Raw genomic sequence first — 22,339 nt, 5'->3', positions numbered from 1 at the left:
CTTGTGATGATAACCGGTTGCTAATACATCAGAGAACCAAAATAGAAATGAAGCTTCTAGCAATGATGATACACAGCCCTTCATCTTGAAAAAGACAGGCAAACATACTCTCTCTGAACATTTGTATTAGCTAAACAGGAATGTATCAATAAAGAAAAACGTGTTTTAATGTAGTACACAACACTAGATAGTTTTCCCGCATCCAGAGGAAACCCTCAGCAGAAAGCTGCTTTTTGAAAAAAAAGAGAACCCCTCAAGCCAAACTCTAGGAATAAGCTATATTTCTTCTAATTAAGGAAGGTGGTTTAGTACTCACCCACCAGCAGGAAGAGGAGGAATGAAGGCATTGCAGATCTATAGAGCTTCCCAGTGTGCTGGCTCATAGCTGCTGAAGTATATGGCCTCACTGTCTCTCCCTCCAGTAGCACGGGTGAAAAAATATGTGTGTGTTATTGCAACAGGACCTCACATTCTGCCCAGTGAATGTCATGCTTACTAAAGTTACCACAGCTCCAAGCTCACAGTGGTCTGTCTACTGCCTGGATGACAGCCACATTTGAAGTGACAACAATGACTTCCTGGGGGCTGTTCTGATCTCTCCCAGAGAAGATGCCGAAAATGCTTGTGGAGAGAGCAGAGGGAAGATTATCTGTTGTTTTTCGCTTTGGCCTTGTATAAACCAGAACTCTGGGCTGAGTACAGAATATCCAGGTATTCGAAAGGAGACCTTTCTTCTGCTTAACCCCTCCCTAGTGGAGGTGAGAAGAAAAAGACCATTGGCTTAATTTTCTGAGCAGCTGGACTCCTTACATCCTAATACACCATGAGAGGAAGTCACAGGAATTCAGTATCTTTGTGGCTATACGCACACAGTGTTTATAGGTGAAATGTAGTCCCCAAAGTATTTTTTTTCAGTGTGGAACAAGTCCCTTTGCACCAAAAGTTGATTACTTAAACCCCATTTAAGTAAAGCTCGTCCATGCCACCAGGGTGGAGGGGAAAACTGCTAAGGCAGGTGGCCTGTCTGCAAAACTAGTGCGGGTGCTCTGGAACAGTCTCCGTTTACACAAAGGTACAAACACAGCGCTGCTTTGTGGGAAGAGCTGCAGCAGCTCCAAACCCCCACCTGTAGCATCTCACCCTGCTAGCTGTGCTACTGCTATACCAAGCAGGTGCCTCTCTCTGCTCTCACTAGCTGTCAGACACCTCTTCCCTCAGGCTCAGGACCAGGGATTATGGCACACCTTATCTAAGGACTTTGCATATCTTTAAGACTCTTCAGATAATGGAATTGTACTTGAGTATCCAGTAAAGACTCAACTCCCGAACCCCTTAAAACACATACAAAACACAATTCAGCTGAGAGAGGCATGAGTATTTCTGCTTTTCTTTGCCTTTGAAAGCAAAAAGGACCCCCAAAAAGCCCCCACCACACCATAAGGAAATCTGTCATCATGCTACTGTCACATGGCTTTCTTGAATAGACTTTTAATAAATTCCGTGGTCTGCATCTTTGCTTGTGGATGCTCCACAATAACTGCTTAAAAAAATTCCACACCTGACTTGCAAAACTCTGCTGACCAAACAACGTAAAGAGAAACAACCCATTCCTAAGTCACCACTTGTTGCTCTAGCTTTGATGTGGTGATGCCTCTATCAGGGAAAGTGAGATAAACTAGAGGAAGTATGTCTAAAGGAACCTAAAAGGGAAATATTTCTTCTCTGAAATGGGTTGGGAGAGTTGGAAGACCTGGGATTACCAGGCAGGAATCACTCCAAAGTAAATGAAGGGAACAAAGTAAAAGAAGGGAACTGGGACCAAGTGCAGAGCAACACAGCACTTCAGCAGAAAGCTGGAAGGTAGATTGTGAGAGTACTTCTGAAGGAAGTACTGACAAAGTGTTAGTGAGAAAAACCAACATATCTATGAAAGGAAAAAGTCAGAGGAGTCAAAAACAATCAAGAGTTTGAGGAGGGAATAGCCAGGAAAGTCAAAGACACCTAGCCGATCAAGAGGAGCAGGGACCGAGTTAATGGCTTAGAGTACTGGCCTGACTACGTCAGAAAAGTCAGCGTGGGAAGATGGAGCTTCACCAAAGGCATTCCAAACAGTGTCTGATTTAAACCCAAGTATTTGGTGTGTTTCTAAAAAAAACCTTCAAGAGTGTTTTGATGGACATACTACCGTTGTTCCTGCAAATGCTGTTTATCTTAATTTCATGCTGTAACAGCAATTCTCTTGTGAATCCTCCATTAAACAGGACATGCCTGAGCAAAACTGTCAGGCCAGCCAGCTTTTAACTGAGGGAATACAATGGGGTTTTAGTGTTGCTGGCAGCCACCAGTTGGATGTGAAGCTTCTCCCACTTGGATAACCCAGTATGATACAGAGAGAATCTCAACTTTTGGGCAAAAAGAAAAGTACATTGGTCCCCTGAGGGTTGTTGAAAAAAGCCTGAAAAAATTTGAACTTCAGAGGTCTAAATCAAGATAGCAAGCAACAAAAATGAAATAAAAAACACATTCATTTTTGTACTGGCCATAACTATGACTCACAGTTGGTGTGTTACAGCTCTCCTGTCTGGGCTGATGGCTGGGAGGGGATGTCAACCACCGGGACTTCTGTCACCTTTGCTAACACACCGGTGGGCAGGTATCATAGAGGCCAGAGATGTCCCTCAAACCACTTTCTGGGGAAGGAGTGACAGAAAAGGAACAGCAAAAAGAAACAGCGCTGCCAGGCCAGGCCGGTCTACTCCTCCTTCCCTCAGCTATTCATCCAGCCAGCTACCCAGTAAGCTAGAGGTTTCTTTTAATGTCACAGGGCTTTTTTATTTTCCCTCCTTCAAGGTGTCCTGAGGGCATAAACCTGCAACCCATCACCGCTCCACCTAGGTCCCCTAATTTGAGGGTCACCGTTTGGTGCTAACTTGGGAGTCCAGCTTTTCAAACCCCTGGGCGCTCACAGCGTGGGCAGAAACTACTTGGCTGTGCTCGGCAGCCATAAAAACGAGAGCCTGGGTTTCCTGAGATGAGTCCCCCACCGTTTATTTCCGTTATTTTCCACCCCACCCCGGCTCGGCCTGCGGCCGGCCCCCACGACGGCTGCTGAGGAACGGCGGGCAGGCTTTCCTTCCCCTCTCCCCCCCTAGGTGTCCCCCTGGAGCGGCCTCTCGGCGAAATTTTGCGCTGAACCCCAAATCCCCCTCGTCAGATTTAGGAACTGTTTTCACTCTCCGGACGCTGTTTTAACCCACTGCCGGGGCGTTGCGCAAGGGGAGGGCGGCGGGGCTTTCCCTCAAGAGGGAGGCAGATAACACGCACCCCCACCCCCCACTCCCCCGATCCCCGCAGCCAGGAGTTTTTCCTGCCACAGTCCTCAAACTTTCCACCGGTTCTGAGGCTTCGTAATTAACCCTTCTGGAAGCCGCTGAGGGGTTTCCCGAGCTGGCCGAGGAGGGGATCAGAGCTGCCGTGGCCCTCTCCAGTCGTCCCCCCGCCCTCGACGGCTTCCCCTCCTCAGTAGCGGCGGAGCCGCTCGCCCTTGGCAACCGCCTCGGGTCGGTGCCCCGCGGCCCGGCCGGCGCCTGCCCCTTTAAATGGCGGCCGCGGCCCCGCCGTGCGCCCCGCTGAGGCAGTTAGCGGGCGCCGCGCCGCCCTCGCCCCCCTCCATGGTAAGCGCTGCGGTCTGCGCTCTCCCCGCCCGCCCCTCTGGCCCCGCCAGTGGGCTCCATGCCCCCGGCTGTTGGCCCGCCGCCGCGCCGACCCCCGGGCAAAAGCCGGGCGGCGGCGGGCTGCGCAGGTAGGTGGGGGGCGGGCGGGAGCCCCGTTCCTTCCCCCGGGGGATGGGACGGGACGGGCGGGCCGAGGCCCGGCGGCGGGGCGGCCCCGCGGGCAGCGCTGGGAAGCCCTGCCCGGGGGCGCGGGGCCGCCTCTCCGCCGCCACCCCCATCCCCCAAAGTTTTTAGGGGCACGGCCCAGGGTGGCCCCGCCGGCGCTGCGGGCCCCCGGTGAGGAGGGGCGGGCTGCGGCCCCCGGAGGCAGGGTGCGGGCTTTCGGGTGCCCGGAGCCTCCTGGGGAGAGACCCAGCCCCGCTGCGGGGTGGCGGCCGCTGAACTCCGGCGACATGGTGGGTCGGGAGCGCCACGCCCGCGGCACGGACGGGTCCGTGGGCTGCGTGGGAAGGCGGGGCGGTGGAGCGGCCGCGGGTGGGGGTTGCAGCGAGTCGTGTTTGCGTGGAAGACCTCCGGATAGCGGCCCTTCTCTTACGCCGCGCAGCGTGGGGTGTCTCCTCGGGGTGGTGAGGGGGACTCTGTGTTCTGTGCCTTCCCTCGCCCCAAGCCTGGGCCGCGGGCTGGGCTGGGGCCCCGGGGGAGCGCTGGCCTGCTGGCGCGGTGGTCGCGCCCCTGCCCGCATTGGTTCGGTTTTGGGTCGTTCTGGACTTGAAGCCCAACTTTGTCTTTTACTGGTGGATCCTGTAGTGCAGGTGGTGGTAGTTATTGGTTCGGGCCCTGGACTGGTTTTGTCCCAGTTTGTTCGGTGGGTTGAGACAAGTGTCTTTCTGTGGCCCAGCTTCCCTTTGTAGAGTAGAACCGACCTCCCAAGTGAAGAATATTGATATCAAGGGAGAGTGGTACAGAAGAGTGCTTATCTTTGTAAGTGTTATGGGTAGAAGTGCTTGCCTCTGAAGAGTTGCCCTTGTATGTATGTATATATATGTACATATATGACAAAATTTATAGTGTAACATTAAATATAAATATTTGATGTATTTGTATAATAATATTATACGTAAGTGCTCTGGTAAATGCCACACCTGCATGTCCTTTCTCAAGTTTTGAAAGGTCCCACAGGTTCTAGAGACATGCTGCATGTCATGCACTGATGTCTCATGTTGATGTTATTCCAGCTCTAAATGTCCGTGCAGCTTCAATGTGCAAGTTGAGGGGCTGCTGTGGAAATAAAATACTCTGATAAAAATGTAAGTAATAATTAAATATAGTATACTCTGGACAAAACGTAAAATCAATGAAAAGACTGTCAGTGGGAAGTTTCCATGCCACTTGCTTGGTGAAACTAACATGTCAAGTTTCATTTAATATATAGTTGTTAAGTGGATTAACCGTCGTCTTATTTCACCTTTCTCCTCTGTTGTTGAATTACATACCTTGCATCTTTGTTCACAGGAAGTTCATGAAGTGGATCATGGTCTTATTAGCCAGCTACTTGCTGATTCAGAGGAGACTCTTAGTTCGTGCACAGAGAAAATGCAGGGTCCTGCTCAATACAGCTGGAGTGCTGACTGGAGCTTTTGGGTAATGTGTTTTATTTTTCTTGTAATTTGTGTTTTTTAATAAATATAATATACATATGTTTTTATGTATTTGTGCATATATACTAGCTTTATGTCAACAATTCTCAAGTTGCTTTGTAGTCATAAATTAGTAAAGTGTTCTCCACCCATGTAGTGAGCTAGGTAATTTTATCATTATCAGCTTACTAAAGTGTAAAGTGAGACTGAGGGGGGTGTGTGAATTTGTTTACCTGATGTCATGTATCAAGTTAGTGACAGGGCTTCTGGCTTCTGTGCCCAGTCCTATCTCCCAGTTACTTCAATGGTTCATTAACCTATCTGATGTCTCTTTATGCCTTTAGTAAGACAGGGTTGGTTGATGCCTTTTAACAGTAAGGGCTGAATTTTGATTCTCAGTGTTAGGTAGTACTTCTGATGTGCTTTCCTAGTGTCTGTTTTTTGTCAAGTAAACATATTCGTTTACCAGAAAAGTAAATAAGCTTCCTGTGTTCAGTGTAAAGAATGGGATTTGAGACTAAGAAGGGCAGAAAGGAGGGGTTTAATTTTGCTCCTCTCCAGGGGCATGCCTCACTGAAAGTGGAGGGTGTAATAATAAATGCTGTCTTTAATACTCTTGTCATGCTTTTGATAAATTTCTCTCTCTCTTCTTCCCCCCTCCCCCCCCCCCCCCCCCCCCCAATGCCATGAGAGAAGATAAACTTACAGGTGTAGACTTAGAGCATATTTTTGCTGTTAGTTTAGTGGATGGGTTGCTGCTGTTAGATAGGAAAGGGGAACACCTGTGTGTGTGGAGCCACAGGCAGGCTAATACCTGATATCATGAGATGTTGATTCCCTTCCTGACAGCTCTGACAGTCTGACTCAGGTGCTACATCAGGTGGCTCAGTAAATTGGCGTGCTTCAGCTTGTGCATAGGAACATCATCTAGACTACTGTGTCCTTGTCCTGATGAGGCCATCAGAGTATCCATTGTGCTCAGCAGGTGAAAGATTAAGTAACTAGCTAAGGCCGTAGTGAATCTGCGACAGAGCTGCGAACACAACTGGGGGGGGTCAGATTTCCCAACTCCTTATTTATAAACCTAGCTTGTATGTCTCTTCATCCCTCCTGTTCAAACTCAGCAGATGTCCTAGTGGTCAGAACATTGATTTTTGCATCTCAGGCCCTAGCATAAACTTCCTCCAAAACGCGTGTGTACTTTTAAACTGAGCAACGGTAGTCTGGAGCCAATGGAAATGGGACAGGCCAAATGAATCGCAGTAGGTCATAGAATTATGTTGCTAGACAATGAGTGCTTGTATCGTTCAGTATTTTCTCCACTATCCCTACAGCGACAAAGGTTATACAGAGCCGTCCTGCCTGTGCCCGGCTGTATCTCTGTACTTGATAGCAAATCGTGCTTCGCAGGCATGGTAACTGCCAGCTATGCTCTCATTAGATGGCAAACTAGACTGTGTAAACTAACTCTTGGTGGTTTGTATACAGCAGTTAATGCAGTTGGTAGTCTATGTGAGGAAGAAACTGTTTAGGTTTTGGGGCTAGTTTGTTGGACTTGCAGTTAGCACCTCAGTCTTTCCTTAGTAAGCTTGACAATCTAAAATAAAGTCAGTCAAGTATAATATGTGAAGAATATAACTGGCTTTGCATTTTTAGGTTTGAGACGTGTGCTGAAGGTTAGAAGTTTCTTTGAGCAGAGCTTTAGGTGTGTGTCTGCTCAGGGTATTGACCTGAGGTATTGCACCTCACAGTGCTGCTTTCTGCTTCCCATAGTAATGTGTGCCTGTAACTTCAGGGGAATGGGATTCCTCAGTGCAGTGACAGCTGCTAAGAGAGTGTGAGGTGTTTTCCAGCATGATTAAATGGTTGCCTTCTGTCTATGGTTTATACTTCAAGACCTCAGTATTTGTTTGAAGTTAGCATTTATTTGGTTCTGCAAATATTACCTTGCAGTTAAAACAAAGGAATTGTGTAAATACTTGTCTCTTGCAAGTCAGTGCTGTGGCTTGTAAATTTCTAGCTATGCTGTTTATGTTGCTGATTAGTTTTAAAAACCTCTATCAGTATGGTGATAGGAGGCTGTGGTACTCATTTTCTCAGCCTCAAGGGGACAGAACTTAGAAGTAGCAAGAGACAGAAAGTCACAAATTCATAGGTGCAAATTAAGATCTTCTAATTAAAATGTTATGTCATTGGCACCTTGCCCTGCTGCTGTAGACAGAAAATGTGTTTTAATAACTTGCATGGTTGATGATCAGCTGCTGAGTATATAAACAAATCATTAAAACTCTCTAAATACTGAGTCATAGTAAATGTGTAGGTGATAACATGGAAGGCACCTTGTTGCAGTGTGCAAAGCATGTGTCACTAACATTTGGCAAAGGATGATCTTGATGTCCTGTGGCAGGCGTGGATTTGTTATGCTCCTTCCTACTCTTAAGTCAGTAGAACTAAGGAGTTACTACAACAGCAAGGCTGGCCTGCAGTAGCATCCAGGGATCAGCTTTGGTTGCCTGGGTTGTTTGCTTTGAGAGGCTGCATGTTTGACAGCTTTGGTTTGCTCCAAGGATTCGTTTCTTCCAAGTAGGTACTCTTGCTTCTGTGATAGAAACCAAATGTGGATGTTAGAGCCTGACTGGTTTGACTTCAATTTTTCATGGATTTGAGTGGGAGTAGGCAGTTGTGCCATGCCTCTGGAAGTCAGGCCAGGTACCTTGAATGCTCAATAGGTGCTGTGAGCACATGTAATTAGTAGCAAGCTTGGGTTGGGAGCTTCTGGGATATAATCTCTTTTCTGATGAGGATGAGTGGGGAGAAGGAAGGGTAGCAGAAAAATCAGCAGGGAAGGAAGAAAAGAGAATCCTACTACACGTAACTTTCCCCATCTCAAAAAAAATAGTTTGGATAGCTTGATTGAAAAATTTTGAGAAAGAATTAATTTTCTGACTACTGTAAGCAATTCTTAAACTGGTAGTGTTAATAACTGCTGTTTTTAAGGTGTACTTTTTTGCGTTGGGTTTCTTTTGTTGTGTGGTTTTGGTTGGTTTGTTTTTTTTATGATCATTCCCTGGAAGTGGACAAAGCTAGGTTCTTATAACCTTACTGGAGGAAGAAAAAAGCTTGCTTGCAAACTTAATCTCAGGGGTTTTCCTCTTTACTGGAACCTGCACCTACTTTTGATTAAATGATTCTAGTTTTGGCAACTGCAGATAGAGATGATGAAAGTCAAAGATGCTTTGGAAATTAAGTTACATCTGGAAGCCCTGTCTCAAGATTCTGAATTAACTTTTTTTATCCTTTTGACACTCTTCATACTGAAATATAATTAAATTTAATATCCTGGGAAGAAGAAACTTGGGAAAATCTTAAGTGTTAAGTTACTGTAATGAAGAAGGTAAAGGTGAATGAGGAAGCTAATGAAAAGGATCCTTCTATCAAAAGTGAGGGTTTTCTCTCAGGGGACTCTAGCTTCTCTTAATAAACAGTCAAAGAAAGTTCACATTTGTCTACAATAAGAAGAATGCCTGTGGAAAGAAAGAACAAAAAAGTAAGTCCTTCCCTTGCAGTGAAAAGGTAGGTGGAAATTGTTGAAATCAAATGAGTATCTCTCCGAAAACTGCTTTTATCTGGATGGTTTGTTTAAGAATTTGGAAATGTGAGGTGCCAAAAAGGCATTGGAAAGAAAATAATAAAAGAGGCTTTAGAAAAGCCACTTTGATTGCAATGTAACGTCAGTTTAAAGGGTTGGTTAGTGTGAAGGAGCAAGAAGCAAATAAATAGTACAGTGAAAAGTGGAAGTAAGCCTCCTATTTTTCATAATACAAGAACAAGTGCAGATGCACAAGATTTGGAAAAGGATTTTGAATTCTGACAAACATGGATTTGGTTTCTGTGAGGAAGAGCTAGTCTGTGGGAGCGTGTGAGAATATGGATGCCAAGAGTGTGATAAACATATATGACTCAACCCTGCACAGGAGGGATGCAGATACACATTACAACTTGAAAGATAACTTTTTGCAGCACAGATAGAAGTTTGGGGCCCAAGACTAGTAAGGGTTAGATGAAATATTTCTTGCATCTATAGTTGTTGGAATGCTCCTGCCACCTTTCTCTGACTAATGTTCACTCTGGGAATGGTTTACTGGGCTTGTTAAATCTGTGCCTGTGTTTTGGCAGACTGATATTTAAGGTTGCTTCATCTCCTGTGTTGTGTATTTGGTATGTTACTTCTGAAGAAAGCTTTTCTCATCTGTGCCTCTGAATGCATGTGTTGTGAAGGAGAGACATTATAGCTTGTGACATCAGAGGAGGATTTTTAGCCTCCTTTTTATTTGCTGGTATGAAGCAGTCTGCTAAGGAGGATGAGAATTGGATAAATGCTGTAGGTCTCTGAAGAGAATAAAAATCTTAAGCACAATTATGCTGTTTTTTCTGAAATGTCATAACTTCAGTATAGTTTTTGCTGTACTTGTAGCACTGGTAGTTTGTTTACCTATCTGGAATTTCTAGAATAGGTGCTTTTTTTTATAGCCCTGTGATAGCATTAATTTATACAGAAGCAGTGTTTTAGAATAGTAGGAAAAGGTAAACTGTAGTTCTGACTAGCCCTTGAATATGGCTGATGAGGCTGAAGTGTTTTTCTCACTTATTTTCACACTGGGAATCTCTATTGCTTTTGATGCAGCTCCAAACTGAGCACTTGAGTAGATCTGACTGCCATTGAGTTTCAGCCTGGTCTTAAAAACTGGCAGTTGGTGCCCTGTCTAAATAAGCTTTCCCCAGCTGCAGCAGTGGGAAGTTTTATGTAATATGAATTACTATTACGCACACCTAAATAACTAGTCTAGAATCTGAAAGTTAAGTTTAATAGATGAGGAAGAAAATACTTCAGATTTCTGTGATTTACTTATTTTGTAAGTCACTGGGAGCAAAACTGTCAGAAATGCAGTATAGTTCAGAAAATCAGCATGAAGTTGGTTGAATTATGATATCCATTCAATGAAAGAGGAGTTCATAGCTTATGAAGTGAAAGCTTTGATAGCAAATGTAGTAGATGGGAGTTAAGCTCTTTTTTATTCTTTGGTTCGGTTACAGCTTTGTTGTTCAGTATTTCTGCAAAGAAGCAGTGGTGTAACATTCTTATTCCACTCTGCTACAGGTGAGCTACTTGCACCCCTTTGGAGGGAAAGACAACAGGTAAATGAAACTGTATAGGATGTGGTTATTTAGTGATACATTTAATTAAGTCATTAGCAGCAACTAGGGGTAGAAAATTCTCCAGGACATGTTTAAGAAGAAAAAAATTCAAAACCTGAAATCTTTTGAGGTTTAGATGATTTGGGACACATATGTACCTATCAAAAAATATAAGAGCATTCTAGACAAGAGTATATGGCTTTTCTGGTAATGACTACGCTGGAAGTTATATTTTGTCTCATCCTACGTGGCAGATGCTTATGCACTAATTGAGCTATGTCAGGATTCTGTGGTGATATCAACAGTGCTTTAGAAATTACATGGAGTAAATGTTTGTGTTTTTTTTTTAGGTAGTGCTTTTTCTTATGAAGTTGCTTGCAGAGTCAGTAAAACCTACACTTGGGATATTCATGCACAAGCTTTAACTTTGGTAATTGTGTATTTGGATTGTGTATTTGTTATGGCATCCTCCTAAAGCCCCTAGGAAACTGATGGATAAAGTCATTCAGGACTTCAGCTTGCTCATACCACTTCTCAGTTTCTCCTTCTGTTTTCTGCTATGCCTACCCGCCAGGACTCAAGATATCACCCCTCGTTCAGAATGAGTGGAGGTATGTGATCATGAACCATGGGGTGTATGTAGCTCTGATCAGCTTGTGCTGATATATGTCTCCCAATAGCTGACCCTTTATCTTCCATTTTTGTATGAAGTTCAAGAAAAATTATGTATGGCCTGTCTTTGAGAATGGTTCAATCAAATCTGGTAGCATCTTTTAATATAGAAATGACTAAGTAAAACCTATGCTTGGTTCCAAGGTGGAAAAGGAAGCAATCAAATTATATATTTCATAGGAAAAATAGTTTGGGGTCAGTTGCTTGTTGAGTGTGATTCGCTGTGTCATTTCAAATGCAGTAGGGCTTAGTGATATGACTAGTGTAAATTATACCAGCACAGTTAATGTAGTTGGCTGCAGTCACTACTGCATTAACTGTGTAACTACTGTTGTAATTTGTCTAATATGCTCCTACAGGTTGTCATCATAGTCCTGATCCAAAATATTTGTGTATCCTTCTATGATTTGCTGAAAAGTAAAAGATCAGTTATGAAATCTGAAGTGCTAAGTGAAAGTAGAATAAATCTTTTGAAGTCATATTTTTCCAAAATATATCTTGTTAGCACTCTTACTACCAAGAGGATTGTTTGTTTTCTTCATGACCTTTTCTCTGCCCAATATTTGGGAACTGTTACTGAACTTAAACACAGATTGGAGATACCAGAGTCCAGTTCTGGGAGAGGAAGGAGGGAAAAGTGCAACTGAGGTATACCATGATTTTGCTTCTGTGTTTAGCTACTTTTGTATTAAGTAATGTTGGTGGGACCTTGTTGCAGGTAAGGAAGCTGAGAGTTCGGGGGTAATGTCTTGTAGCTACTTTATTGTATGAGGTCCTCATTGTCATATGTGTGTGGTGTCTGTCCAAACACACCCCAACCCACACACCCCCTCCCCAGTCTGGATTTTTTTCCCCTAATTATTCAGTGGATCAAATAAGTCTAAAGGTAAGCAGTCTGAATTTTTTTCATTACTTAGGCGGTCTACAGTGAAAGATCAGGTGAAGGAACAGATGTTCTTAACAAATGACGTTGGCTAATTGTTTCACACACATGCTGTAGGAAGAAATATGAGTCAGATGAAACTGCTGTTCAGAAAGGAATGTATTTTTTATCCTAAAGGAAGTCATCTTGACTGAGCTTTTAATTGCCATTGCATCATGTTAGTTAGTACACTTATGGTTGTTGAAACCTGGACAATGTAGTTACAGGACTTGAAATTAAACTGGGGAGCAGACAAATTATTTGAGCTAAAGGATAACTTGGTGTTGGGAGGATGACAAACTAATTTTAATTGCACAATGTTAAAATAGGAACTGCGGAGTTTATACAAACACACTTGTTTTATTTGTGTTAAGTTTGTTTTAGAACTTGATGTATCACAGGATTTTGGGGGTATTGGTTTTTAATCCCTTAAATCCTTGAAAAAAAGCCTTTTTTAAAAATACCCTTAGTAATTTTATCACCAATCCTGTGATAAAGTTACTTGAAAAAAAATTGCTTGAATCGTACATCTTTGAAGTAGGGAAAGTAGGTCCAGGTCCACATTTTTTCCCCTAAAATGAGAAGGAGCTAGGTACTTAAGACTCTCGTGAACTTGGCTTGGACTAGTGCCTTGGGGAGGCAGCATGGGACATGGTCTCTGGCAGAGGCATTATAGGTGTAACTTTACTACCAGGTCCAAAGAAGTTATTGTCAGCTTCGGATGGTATTGATGAGGATGTTGGCTAAATCTGAGATTGGAGCATCTTGCCTCCTGGAAAAGCTAAAAGCACTTTAGTTTCCAGTTCAGAGTTGGGGAAGATGTTTTTCTGTGGAAGTGTCCAAATTGAACATTTTGTGTAACCTTCTTATTTAAAATGTAAATGTTTTTCATCCCAACTGTGAGTTACTTGGTAGCAGTTACATATATAATTGTATTTGAAACTGGAATTATCAGCCTTATTGCTAACTGCAAACTTAGACTCAGGTGTTTAATCAGCTGAATGTTGTGTTATAAACAGGAAATGCACTTAAATTACTGTATGCTTATGCTACTTCTGAAGCGTGAGTTACATTGGTACTCAGGCTTTTGGGAGGGCCTTTCCGGGATCACCTGGAGTCCTCTCACTGTCTTTCTGATGTAAAGAAATCGCCAATGAATATTTTTCTGCATAGATTTGCCTTGCAGTATCTTGTTCTGCTTTGGGATTCAGGCAGAGATTCCTTCTGATGTATCCTAGCTTTGCTTTGGGAAGGCAGAAGAGTTGCCTGTTTTACTGGTGAAACTAGTTCCTGCTATTTACGTACTTAGCTGATCTTGACGACAGAACTGCAGGCCATCTAAAGCACCACCACCCAGCTAGGTGCACAAAGACAACGGCTTAATCCTAATGAGCAGCTGTAGCTGGCAAAATGACAAATTGAATATAGTGGGGCCATATTTATCTTCTCCTTTTAGACATTGAGCTTTAAATCTGATTATAGGAGTGATTAAAATGCCTTGAAATGCGTTTTTCTGTTTCTTCTTTTGGCTTTTTCTGTAGAGCTGTGCTAGGACAGGGATCTGTTTCCTGCTGTTGAGTGAGTCATTAGCTCTATCTTCAGCCAAGTGCCCAAGGGGATCAACCTGTAGGAGGCTGGGCCTTCAGTGAGGGAGGTGGATGCAGCATAGAGACACTACAGGAGAAGAGCCTGGAGCTCTGAAACTGTATGTGTGTTGTGATAGCTTCTAGGGACCCAGTCTTGCAGCTGGGGATGGGTGGGTGGTGCCATGCAGCAAAGAGGGGCTCTGCAGCCCCTCGCTGCTGTAGTGGTTTGTGGTCTGTGTGAGGTGAAACTTGTATGCAGCCTGCTGTTCCCTGTGTAGTCCCCCTCACTTAAGAGAATGGTCCCGTATGCAAACTGCAGCTGGAGCCTGACTTCATTTAGTTATTTGCAGAAATGCAGCAGACAGATCCTAGGTAAGACAGGTGGAAGGGGACAGACAGCACAAAGAAGGCAGAGTAGATGTGTGCCTACTGTTTTTGTAGCAGGCAGAGGGGTCTTACAAGCATGCAAAGACCTATATGTCTTGCCTCAAAGTGTCTGCTCTGTGCCCACAAAGAAGTGGTGGTAGCATACTCATTTTGGGAGCTTGGGTGTGCATTAAGCATGCCCTGATCTCCTCCCCTCCCTGCTCTGGAGCTCAGACTGAGGAGGACTCTTAGCCATTGTTCGCTTTATAAGTCAAGCCACTGCTAAGTCTTGTGTAAGAGTAGATTTGGGTCCACACTGAGTTACCATGTATAGATGTACTCTAGCTTTAAGACTGGTGCACAGTAGGTCCATGGGCTGTAGCCTTCAGTGTTGCAGAGAGGGGGAGTGCTGGGCGTGGAGTGTTCCTTTCCAAGCTGGTGTTTCCCTGGTGATGGTGCTTTCTTCTGCTGTCCCCTTTGGGACTTTAGTGAACTTGAAATGACCTATGCCACTGCAGTCTGCCTCCCAAAATCTGTTTAGATGATAGCGGTTTTAGACTACAGCTGGGCAGCTCTGTGCCGTGCCCTGCCCTGCCACTTAAGTTTTCTTTGACCACTTGCTGCAGCATTTGTATGCAAGTTCTGCAAGGCTGGTGTGTTTCAGCCTGTTTTCCAAGCTGGCATGCAAGCAGAGGCTGGCAGAACACTAGCTAGCTCTGCTGGATGGTGTCCAGTACTGGCTCTGAGCAAGTGGGTGAGAGAGGGGGGAACTGTAGAGGCTGCCTGAGTGTTGGCCACAGATTTGCATGGGTTGGAACAGGCTGCAGGCAGCTGGAGGAGGAGGAGGTATGTGTAGGGGGTGTGTGTCTTCTGACTTTACATTAGCTTCATGCCTCAGTTTTATTTCTGAAATGGAGCATATGCTTTGATCCTCACTGTACATGTCAAACTTGAGATTTTATATCCAAATCAGAGCTGTTACGAAAGTGCATTGCCTTCACCACTTAAAAATGCTTTAGAACACTTATTTGCAGAAAGAAAGGACTGAATACTACAAAGCAATTTCTCCAGAATAAGCAGGGGATATTCTCAATCCCAACTACTTTTTTTTCTTTTCAGGGAAAAGTCTACAATACTACAAATGACAAGAGGCTTTCTTATTGTTGATAAGGAGGCCTTCTCAGCTGTAACATGTTCCCAGCAGGCTTATTTTTTTGTATGCTTGAAGTGTATTTCCTCCTGTGTTTGCAAGATGCATATTTGGTAGGTGCTGTTCCCTTTTGATAGAGGGTACTTGGGAAAACTGTATCCTGAGCTGTCATCTGGTAATGTGTATAGTTAAATTGCATCTCCATTGAGTGGAGAATAGAGCCCTGTGAGGTTAAATATAGACTTCGTTGGAATAGCTTCAGATGAACCCTGAATCAATGAAATGTAATGGCTAGTGAAACTGGGCTAATTCCAGTGTGATCTTGAAGGAGAAACTTGAGAATGGTCCTCATGTTCTAAACAGAAATACTTTGTTACAAAATTCTTCTAGACCTTGTCTACTGTTTTTTCTAAAGAAAGATTTTTTTTTTTCTTTAAATGTTAACTGGTTGCACAGTTTATAGGTGTTTGTTTGGAGAACTTTACATTTTTCATCTTTTTAAACATGAAGTATTTGAGTTTTCTGCTTGGGAAGGAAGCCAAATTTTAAAATTCTTCACAAAAATGATACTTTTGTTCTATTTCTAATTATATAACCTGATGTTAGCAGCATAGTTCCCAGTATATCATATGATGTTAAATTTTCTTGTCTGTCGAGATCGTGACAACTTTGATTGTAGATCTTGTAGGCTGTTTTCCAACCCGTGCTCCAATGTGATTTGATATTTGTACTTAAATAGGTAAAGCTCAAGTATGAGACCACCTTTCCTACTCTCAGAAGGGCAAGGTGGCTCATGAGGTGCAGGAGATGACCAGGCCTTTTGTGAGCAGGATTGCAGTTAGCTGAGTTCATGTCACACTGCGAGGGGGAAACGATTGTTAAGACAGGCCTCCCTGGTCAGTAGTCAACAAGAACTGCTTTTCAGAAAAGCAGGGTCTTACTATGTGCCAGGTCAATGATGGCTGATGAGACTGATGTCTGCAGTGGAGCTGGTGGGGGCTGGACTACTGTTGAGGTGCTGTGGGGCCCAGGACTTTTGATGTGCGTAGACCCAGTCTTTGAAATAAATAGGAGCAGTCTCCCTTTAGGAATTACCTAATTTGGTCAATTTCATGACACTGAGTGTCAAATACTTTGTAAGTGGGCATCCAGTATTTTAGTAGCTCTCCATAATTAAATAGTTCTGAAGAGTTTCTATATGGATTTTTTGGAAGCCACCGGTGTTAGTGGTAAATAATCTTAACATTTTTAGTGTGCCTGCCCATGCATCTGTGAGAACTAGTTAATAGTAATGCTCATTTTGGGGGTACTAGGGACTCTTGTCTTTAGCCTTGTTTATGGAATCTGATAGGATTTAAAACAAATAAACATGTAGAAAACAGAGTAACTCATGGCCTGTATTTCGGTATCCCTTCCTTGAAATTTTAGATGGTGTGCTTCCAACAGAAGAAACACATAGTTGCACCAAAATTCGTATTGGATGCAGCTCTGCCTGTAAACAGATGCCACTGAAGGAGAACTGCCATTGGTTTGTTTTCTGCTCAGTCACGAAGAAATGTTAAAATCTGTTTCTTCAATAGCCTCTGCAAATAAGAGGGGGGCTGGGCCACAGAAGGGGACATAATGACCCTAGTGCACAGCCATGTGCCTGTCAGTGGCCCACTGGAAGAACGCCCTGTGCTTATGAGATTCCCCTCTCCAGAGAAGTTAAGGGTGAATGAAGAAGAGCATACAAAGAATGTAGTAAAGTAGTCCTGGCTGCTTAAACTCTTCCCCCTCCCACTGTGGCCATGAGTTTGTTTCCATTTCCTTGAGAGAATGGGAACTTTTGGAAAGCAGGCTCCTAGGGAATACAGTGTCTGAGCCAATCCTGGCAACAGTTGCTTGCTTTTCTTTTTTTTTTTTTTTAATTGGTTGACATGTCTGATATGACCTATGAATTAAATACAACTCTGTGGATCATCAGGTATGATCAAATAGCTCCTTATTAAAAAAAAAAGTGGACACTGTACCCATCCAGTCCCAAAGTGCACAGTGTACTGTACATGGCACAGTAAGTCACCCTAAGTAAGGTGGTGTTGCTCTTCAGGTCCTCTGAGTGGTTCTTTCCCTGGGCAAATGTAATGTTTTTGTGCTTCAAGAGAAAGAAAAGAACAGTAAGTTACTGCTAGTAAAGCTTATGAGTACTCAATAATTGAAAATTAATTCTAACCCAATTTTTTTCTGTGATTCTGTCAAGGAATGGTTAGTGAAAATAGATCACTGTAGCAGAGTGGATCCAGACTGTTTGCTTGTGACAGGGTAAACAGAGAACAAGTCTGACACTTTCAACATACATCCTTGTGCTTGTTTTCAGAAAAAATGGAAAACCATGCCCTAGAACTGTGAAAAGATAAGCGATACTGGTAGTCACATGGACGTGAGCTTCCACTGTGATTCTGTGCCTGAAAGCAAATGTGAGTCGGATTTATTTGCAATGACTCCTGCAATGCTATGGCTAGCTCTCAAGAAGCACATTGAAAATAGGAGGGGATTCAGAAGAGCCATGAGAATAAATCTGAAAAAAAAATATAATTTTTCCTAATAGATTTGAGAAGCTTAATCCCTACCCCAAAAGAAGATATGGGGTAACTTGCTCACAATCTGAAAATAACTCACAAGGTGAAGATAAGATTAACCAACAGACCACTAGAAGAAATATTGATAGCTAGGATGGATTTATCCATCAGTAGTGGCTTTTAAGAAGGTAAAATATTTTTTTTTTTTCCTTTCCCAAGGGGAAATTTGTTGATTGCAGCTCAGGTTTTAAAGCAGGACCTAAACTGTGGGATAGCTGTGGCCTGTGCATCATAGATTAGATTGGAGGGTCATAATGAACTTTTCTGGACTCAAGAAATGGCTGCAGTGAGATCAACATTTCTCTGATGGAAAGGCTTGTCAGACTTGGTACGTTTTACAGGTAGCCTCAGCAGAGGGACCATCATCTCGGTGTGCCATGGGAGTTGTTCTTAGGCTTACAGATAAGTCTGCCTGAATCTATTTTGGAGTATGTGAAACCTTAAATTTGCCTGCCTTATACTGCTAAATGAAGCTCTTGTTTGGGGCTGTTAACTTAGCTCTCTCCTAGCCTAGTGGGGCTTTAGACTCACTGGAAGTGGAGTGTTGGTTTGTTTTGGTTTGGTTTTTTTAATGCCTTCCTTACCAGATAAGTTTCAAGAATACTTGTCGGGTTTGTTTTTTTTGTTGTATAAAATCAAACTCCTTGCTGACTGTATATTGTTCTTCTGGAGGCTATTTTCTTTTTCTTTCTCCTGATGCTAAGCAAGGTTTGAGATGAACGTGAAGGGGAGGAAGACAATGCATTCTTCAGTAGAAATGCAACAGATTTTGCCAGGATACTTAATGTTTGTTTTAATGTGTTAGTGTAGAATTATAAAGTACTTTCATCCTCACCTTAGTATCCAAATTTGTTTTCAACGATGTCTAGAAACTTCATATGAAAGTAGAAGTCAAGCTCCTCCATCTTTGGAGAACAGCACATCAGGTGGTCTTTTAAGTGGGAGGTAGAGATAGTGGTGTGGATTTGCTTGCTTGTAGACAGAGGAGCAAAGCCATGCCTCCCATTGGCCGTATTTTGATGGTTAAGTGAGGTTTCTGAACATAAAAGGGGAGCAGGTCAGGCAGCTTGCTTATAGGCTTGTTTGATTCTGGGACCCCATGTATTTGGTGGTAGGTGATACCCAAGGCTGAAGCTCAGTGAGAGGCACACGTGCCTCTCTAAAATGAGGTGACATCAGAGTTGTGTTACTCTAGTGGTGAGGTCAAGTTAGCTGTGTTCTCAGCTGTTTGTATTCATAGCTTCATGTCAGAATTCTAGAATGCAAATTGTCAGTTAATGTGGTTTTCGTGGTGTCTCAAGACAAGGGGAAAACACTAACAAAGCAAGTGCAAAATTACTGTCATTAGCAAACGATAAAAAAAGGTGTGCACCATTCCACTGAGGTTGATTGACTATTTGCATGCTTAGTTATATGTGCAATCAAATAATTTCCTAATGATTAGCATTTTTGCTGTACTCTTGGGAGAAAGTCTAGCTTAATTTTCTTCTGCAGTTTACTAAATGGCTCCAATTATTTACAATGTCCACACTTTGAAGATGTAAGTGTGAAGGGAAGCTGTTATTTATATGATAGAAGTCTGTTAAAAAACTCAGCTTAGTCCTGTTTAACACTTTTTTTTTTTTCTGGAAGAACATGATTTTATATAGCTGGACTCTGGTCCATTTCTAAACAAAGTATGAGAATCACTTGGGTTATGTGTCTTCAGGTAGTACCTGGTTCTTGTAGAACTCTCTAATGTAAAACTTCCTGGATGAGGCTGAAGGAGTTTTTCTGCTTATGCTGTTTTACAGGTTTTTGGTGTATTTTGTGGCTTCAGATAAAGAATGCTAATACGTTGTTGTCTGGACTTAGTGACTAAATATAGCATACCCAAAAATGCCTAGGATTATATGCAGGCAAAGTGTTTGCTGATGACTTACAGTTAAACTTAGAAATGTGCATCTGTTAAAAATTAGTTGCTGTTTTCATCTCTTATATGTCTTACTACAACCTAATTTATGCCTTTCTTTTAATATTTGATGGTAAGTTTTATAACCCAGAGGTGGCAACCTGTCTCAAATGCAGTCATGTCTTGGATATTATAATGGTGATTGAGAGATGCTGTATTCATATAAATGGAAATGTTTTGTTTTCCTCACTTTAAGGAAATTGATCATGCCAATAGTGTTAATATTGTCCCTGTTGTTTCCCAAGGCCATTGAGTGATCTCTTAATCACCAAGCCACATACTGAGCATGTAATAATTGGAGATCTAAGTGAGCTAGTTAGTTTTCATATGAAATAAGGAAAAGATAAGGTTAAACTTCAATGTGTTCACTCCCCCCCCCCCTGCTGATTAGATGAAGATTCAGAGCTGGCTCTTCATAAATGTCATAAGAGCTTAGTAGAAATCTACAACTAATAAGAGGATGTCTTATAGCCTGTTTGTCACTTGTGACAAGGAACACTCTTAAATGCCAGCAAGGGTTTCTCAAGGAAGCTATAGCAGGTTTTATGCTCTAGAGAAATTCTATTTCTAAGTAAAACACAAGATATCTTGGGTTTGGATTCTTGGAGATGTTGAACTGGCTGATTCGGGCACTAAAATAAACACATCTGTGATACTGTAATGTTCCTATTCTACTCTTCCTGATTCCTTTCATTTTATAACCACAAAAGTGATTCAGTGTCGCTCTTATCTCTTATCTGTATTCAGTGTGTTTGAGAAAGTACTTCCCTCCTAAAAGCTTGGCTTCTTAAATCATGGCTCTGTAAATCAGGCTTGAAGATTGTGAACTTTCTTTTGCTCTCATGGCAGACCAGTTCTTTTTTCCCCCCCCTATTTTGTGTTAGCGCTGTCCTCATAAGCTCAGACTTCAGTCAGTTGAGGTATGACTCTAAATTGTAGGGTCTCTGGAACTACAAGTGGCAACTTTACAGATCCACGTTAGGTTTTCATTCTTCTCTCTGTCTCTTTCCAGAGTAATCGCAAAGAACTCCGGGTCTTGAAAGTGGTGCAGTCATTGGATGCCTGTTTCAGATGATCAGTTAAAAGCATGCATTTCAGGGCACGATAAGGCTATGGTTTCTTGGCCTTGCCAATCTACTTTAGTAGATGACACGCTCTAAGAATGATACTTTTGTAATATCAGAAATAACTGAAATATAACTGGAAGCATACAGCTTAGAGGGCATGTTGCCCTCTTAGTTGCACCTAAAGCTTTCATGGTTACTTTTCTCAGAAGGATAGGAATGGATGTATTTTCTGTCTCCCTCCCTCACTGCCTTTTTACATAGCAATGCTCAGAATATACGTACGTGCTGTCCATGAACTTACCAGTGGTCAGACATAAAGACTTTCTTCTATTGATTGTAACAGAAGGTAACGTTAACGTGTTTCTTCAAAGCTAAACTGAGTCAGGGTGACGTTGCCCTCCCCTGTGTTACATGCACTTAAACGTGAGCTTGAAGTAGCACTTATGTGTTTTTGGAACCAAAGAGCTTGATTCTCAAGTATAGGTAGATGACAGACCATTGTGGGTTGTGTGTGTGTAGGGTGGTGCTCAGGGAACTTTTCTGAACTGCAAGAAGCAGGAATATCTTCTGTGGAAAACAGCAAAATGTGACAATGTTGTTGAAGTGGGGGCACTGTTAGTACTAGTTTATTAAGACTCTCAAACTGAAGACAAGTCTATCTTTGTTCTGGGATTGTTTCGACAACCAGCACAGACATAATGAAAGGGTAATGACCAACGAACATACTGTTAGTGTGCTAAAACTGGGTGGCTTTTCAGTAAACATGCTGCAAGGTCATACAGTTAAAAGTATTCTTTGCTTCCTTTCTTCTTTCTTCCCTACCTTAAATGTAAATAGCCTCTGACCTTATGGTAGAGATAGGTTTAACAGCGAATGTCAAGTTTTGGAGTAATACAGGTGCTCAAGGAGAGAATAGCAGCCATGTGCTTAAGATCTTTAGAAAGGTTAAAAAGAAAAGTGTAAAAGAGGCCTTTATAGTATCTTTATACCTGATTTTGGTAACACTTGAAAGTGATTTCTTCCTGTCTTAACTATAGTCCAGCTGAGTCATTGCCTTGTACAGTATTTGGTTAGGAAAGCCCCTAAAATAAGTGGCCAACATCTGTTAAGAAAAAAATATAGCCTTGTTATTACTGAAAATGAAAAACAGGGTATCTACAGCAGAACCATTTCTGGAGAACATGCTGAAGCTCTCCATTTGAATGGGAGGAGGGGCATTTGTTTATAAGAATAAGGAGTTAAAGTCCATCAAGATTAATATTCTTTGCTGTGAGTTTACTGCCCAGTTTGAATCTTAAATGAATGATAGACAATGATATCTTTAAAATTGGGGTAAAATGTAGAGCAGGGTAGGAAATCAAGAGGTGATGGTGGTGCTGCTATTTGTGTTCACTGGAGGAAACTTTGGTCTTTATTCCTATAGGTCTAATCACAGCAACTGGCAAAAAAAAAAAATCCACTGCATTGTAGCGTTCCCAAAATGGTACTCACATTAGAAAT

At 42.6% G+C, this 22,339-nt stretch overlaps 1 protein-coding gene across 6 annotated transcripts in view; it reads left to right on the top strand.

Annotated features, from left to right (window-relative positions):
- Positions 1-3,564: 3,564 nt before the first annotated feature.
- GRAMD1C (GRAM domain containing 1C) overlaps positions 3,565-22,339 on the top strand; it is a 55,325-nt gene continuing 36,550 nt past the window's right edge. The window contains exons 1-3 of one of the 6 annotated variants that reach the window (XM_064466431.1): positions 3,725-3,802; positions 4,910-4,981; positions 5,187-5,315. In XM_064466431.1, coding sequence (XP_064322501.1) covers positions 5,268-5,315 — 48 coding nt within the window. In that variant the 5' untranslated portion in view covers positions 3,725-3,802; positions 4,910-4,981; positions 5,187-5,267. The other 5 variants (XM_064466441.1, XM_064466408.1, XM_064466448.1 and 2 more) reach the window with 5 other exon arrangements.

This window comes from Phalacrocorax carbo, chromosome 1 (assembly GCF_963921805.1).
Source record: "Phalacrocorax carbo chromosome 1, bPhaCar2.1, whole genome shotgun sequence".
Lineage (NCBI taxonomy): Eukaryota > Metazoa > Chordata > Aves > Suliformes > Phalacrocoracidae > Phalacrocorax > Phalacrocorax carbo.
The sequence above is the reverse complement of the archived record's forward strand: the minus strand, read 5'-3'. Positions and strand labels throughout refer to the sequence as shown.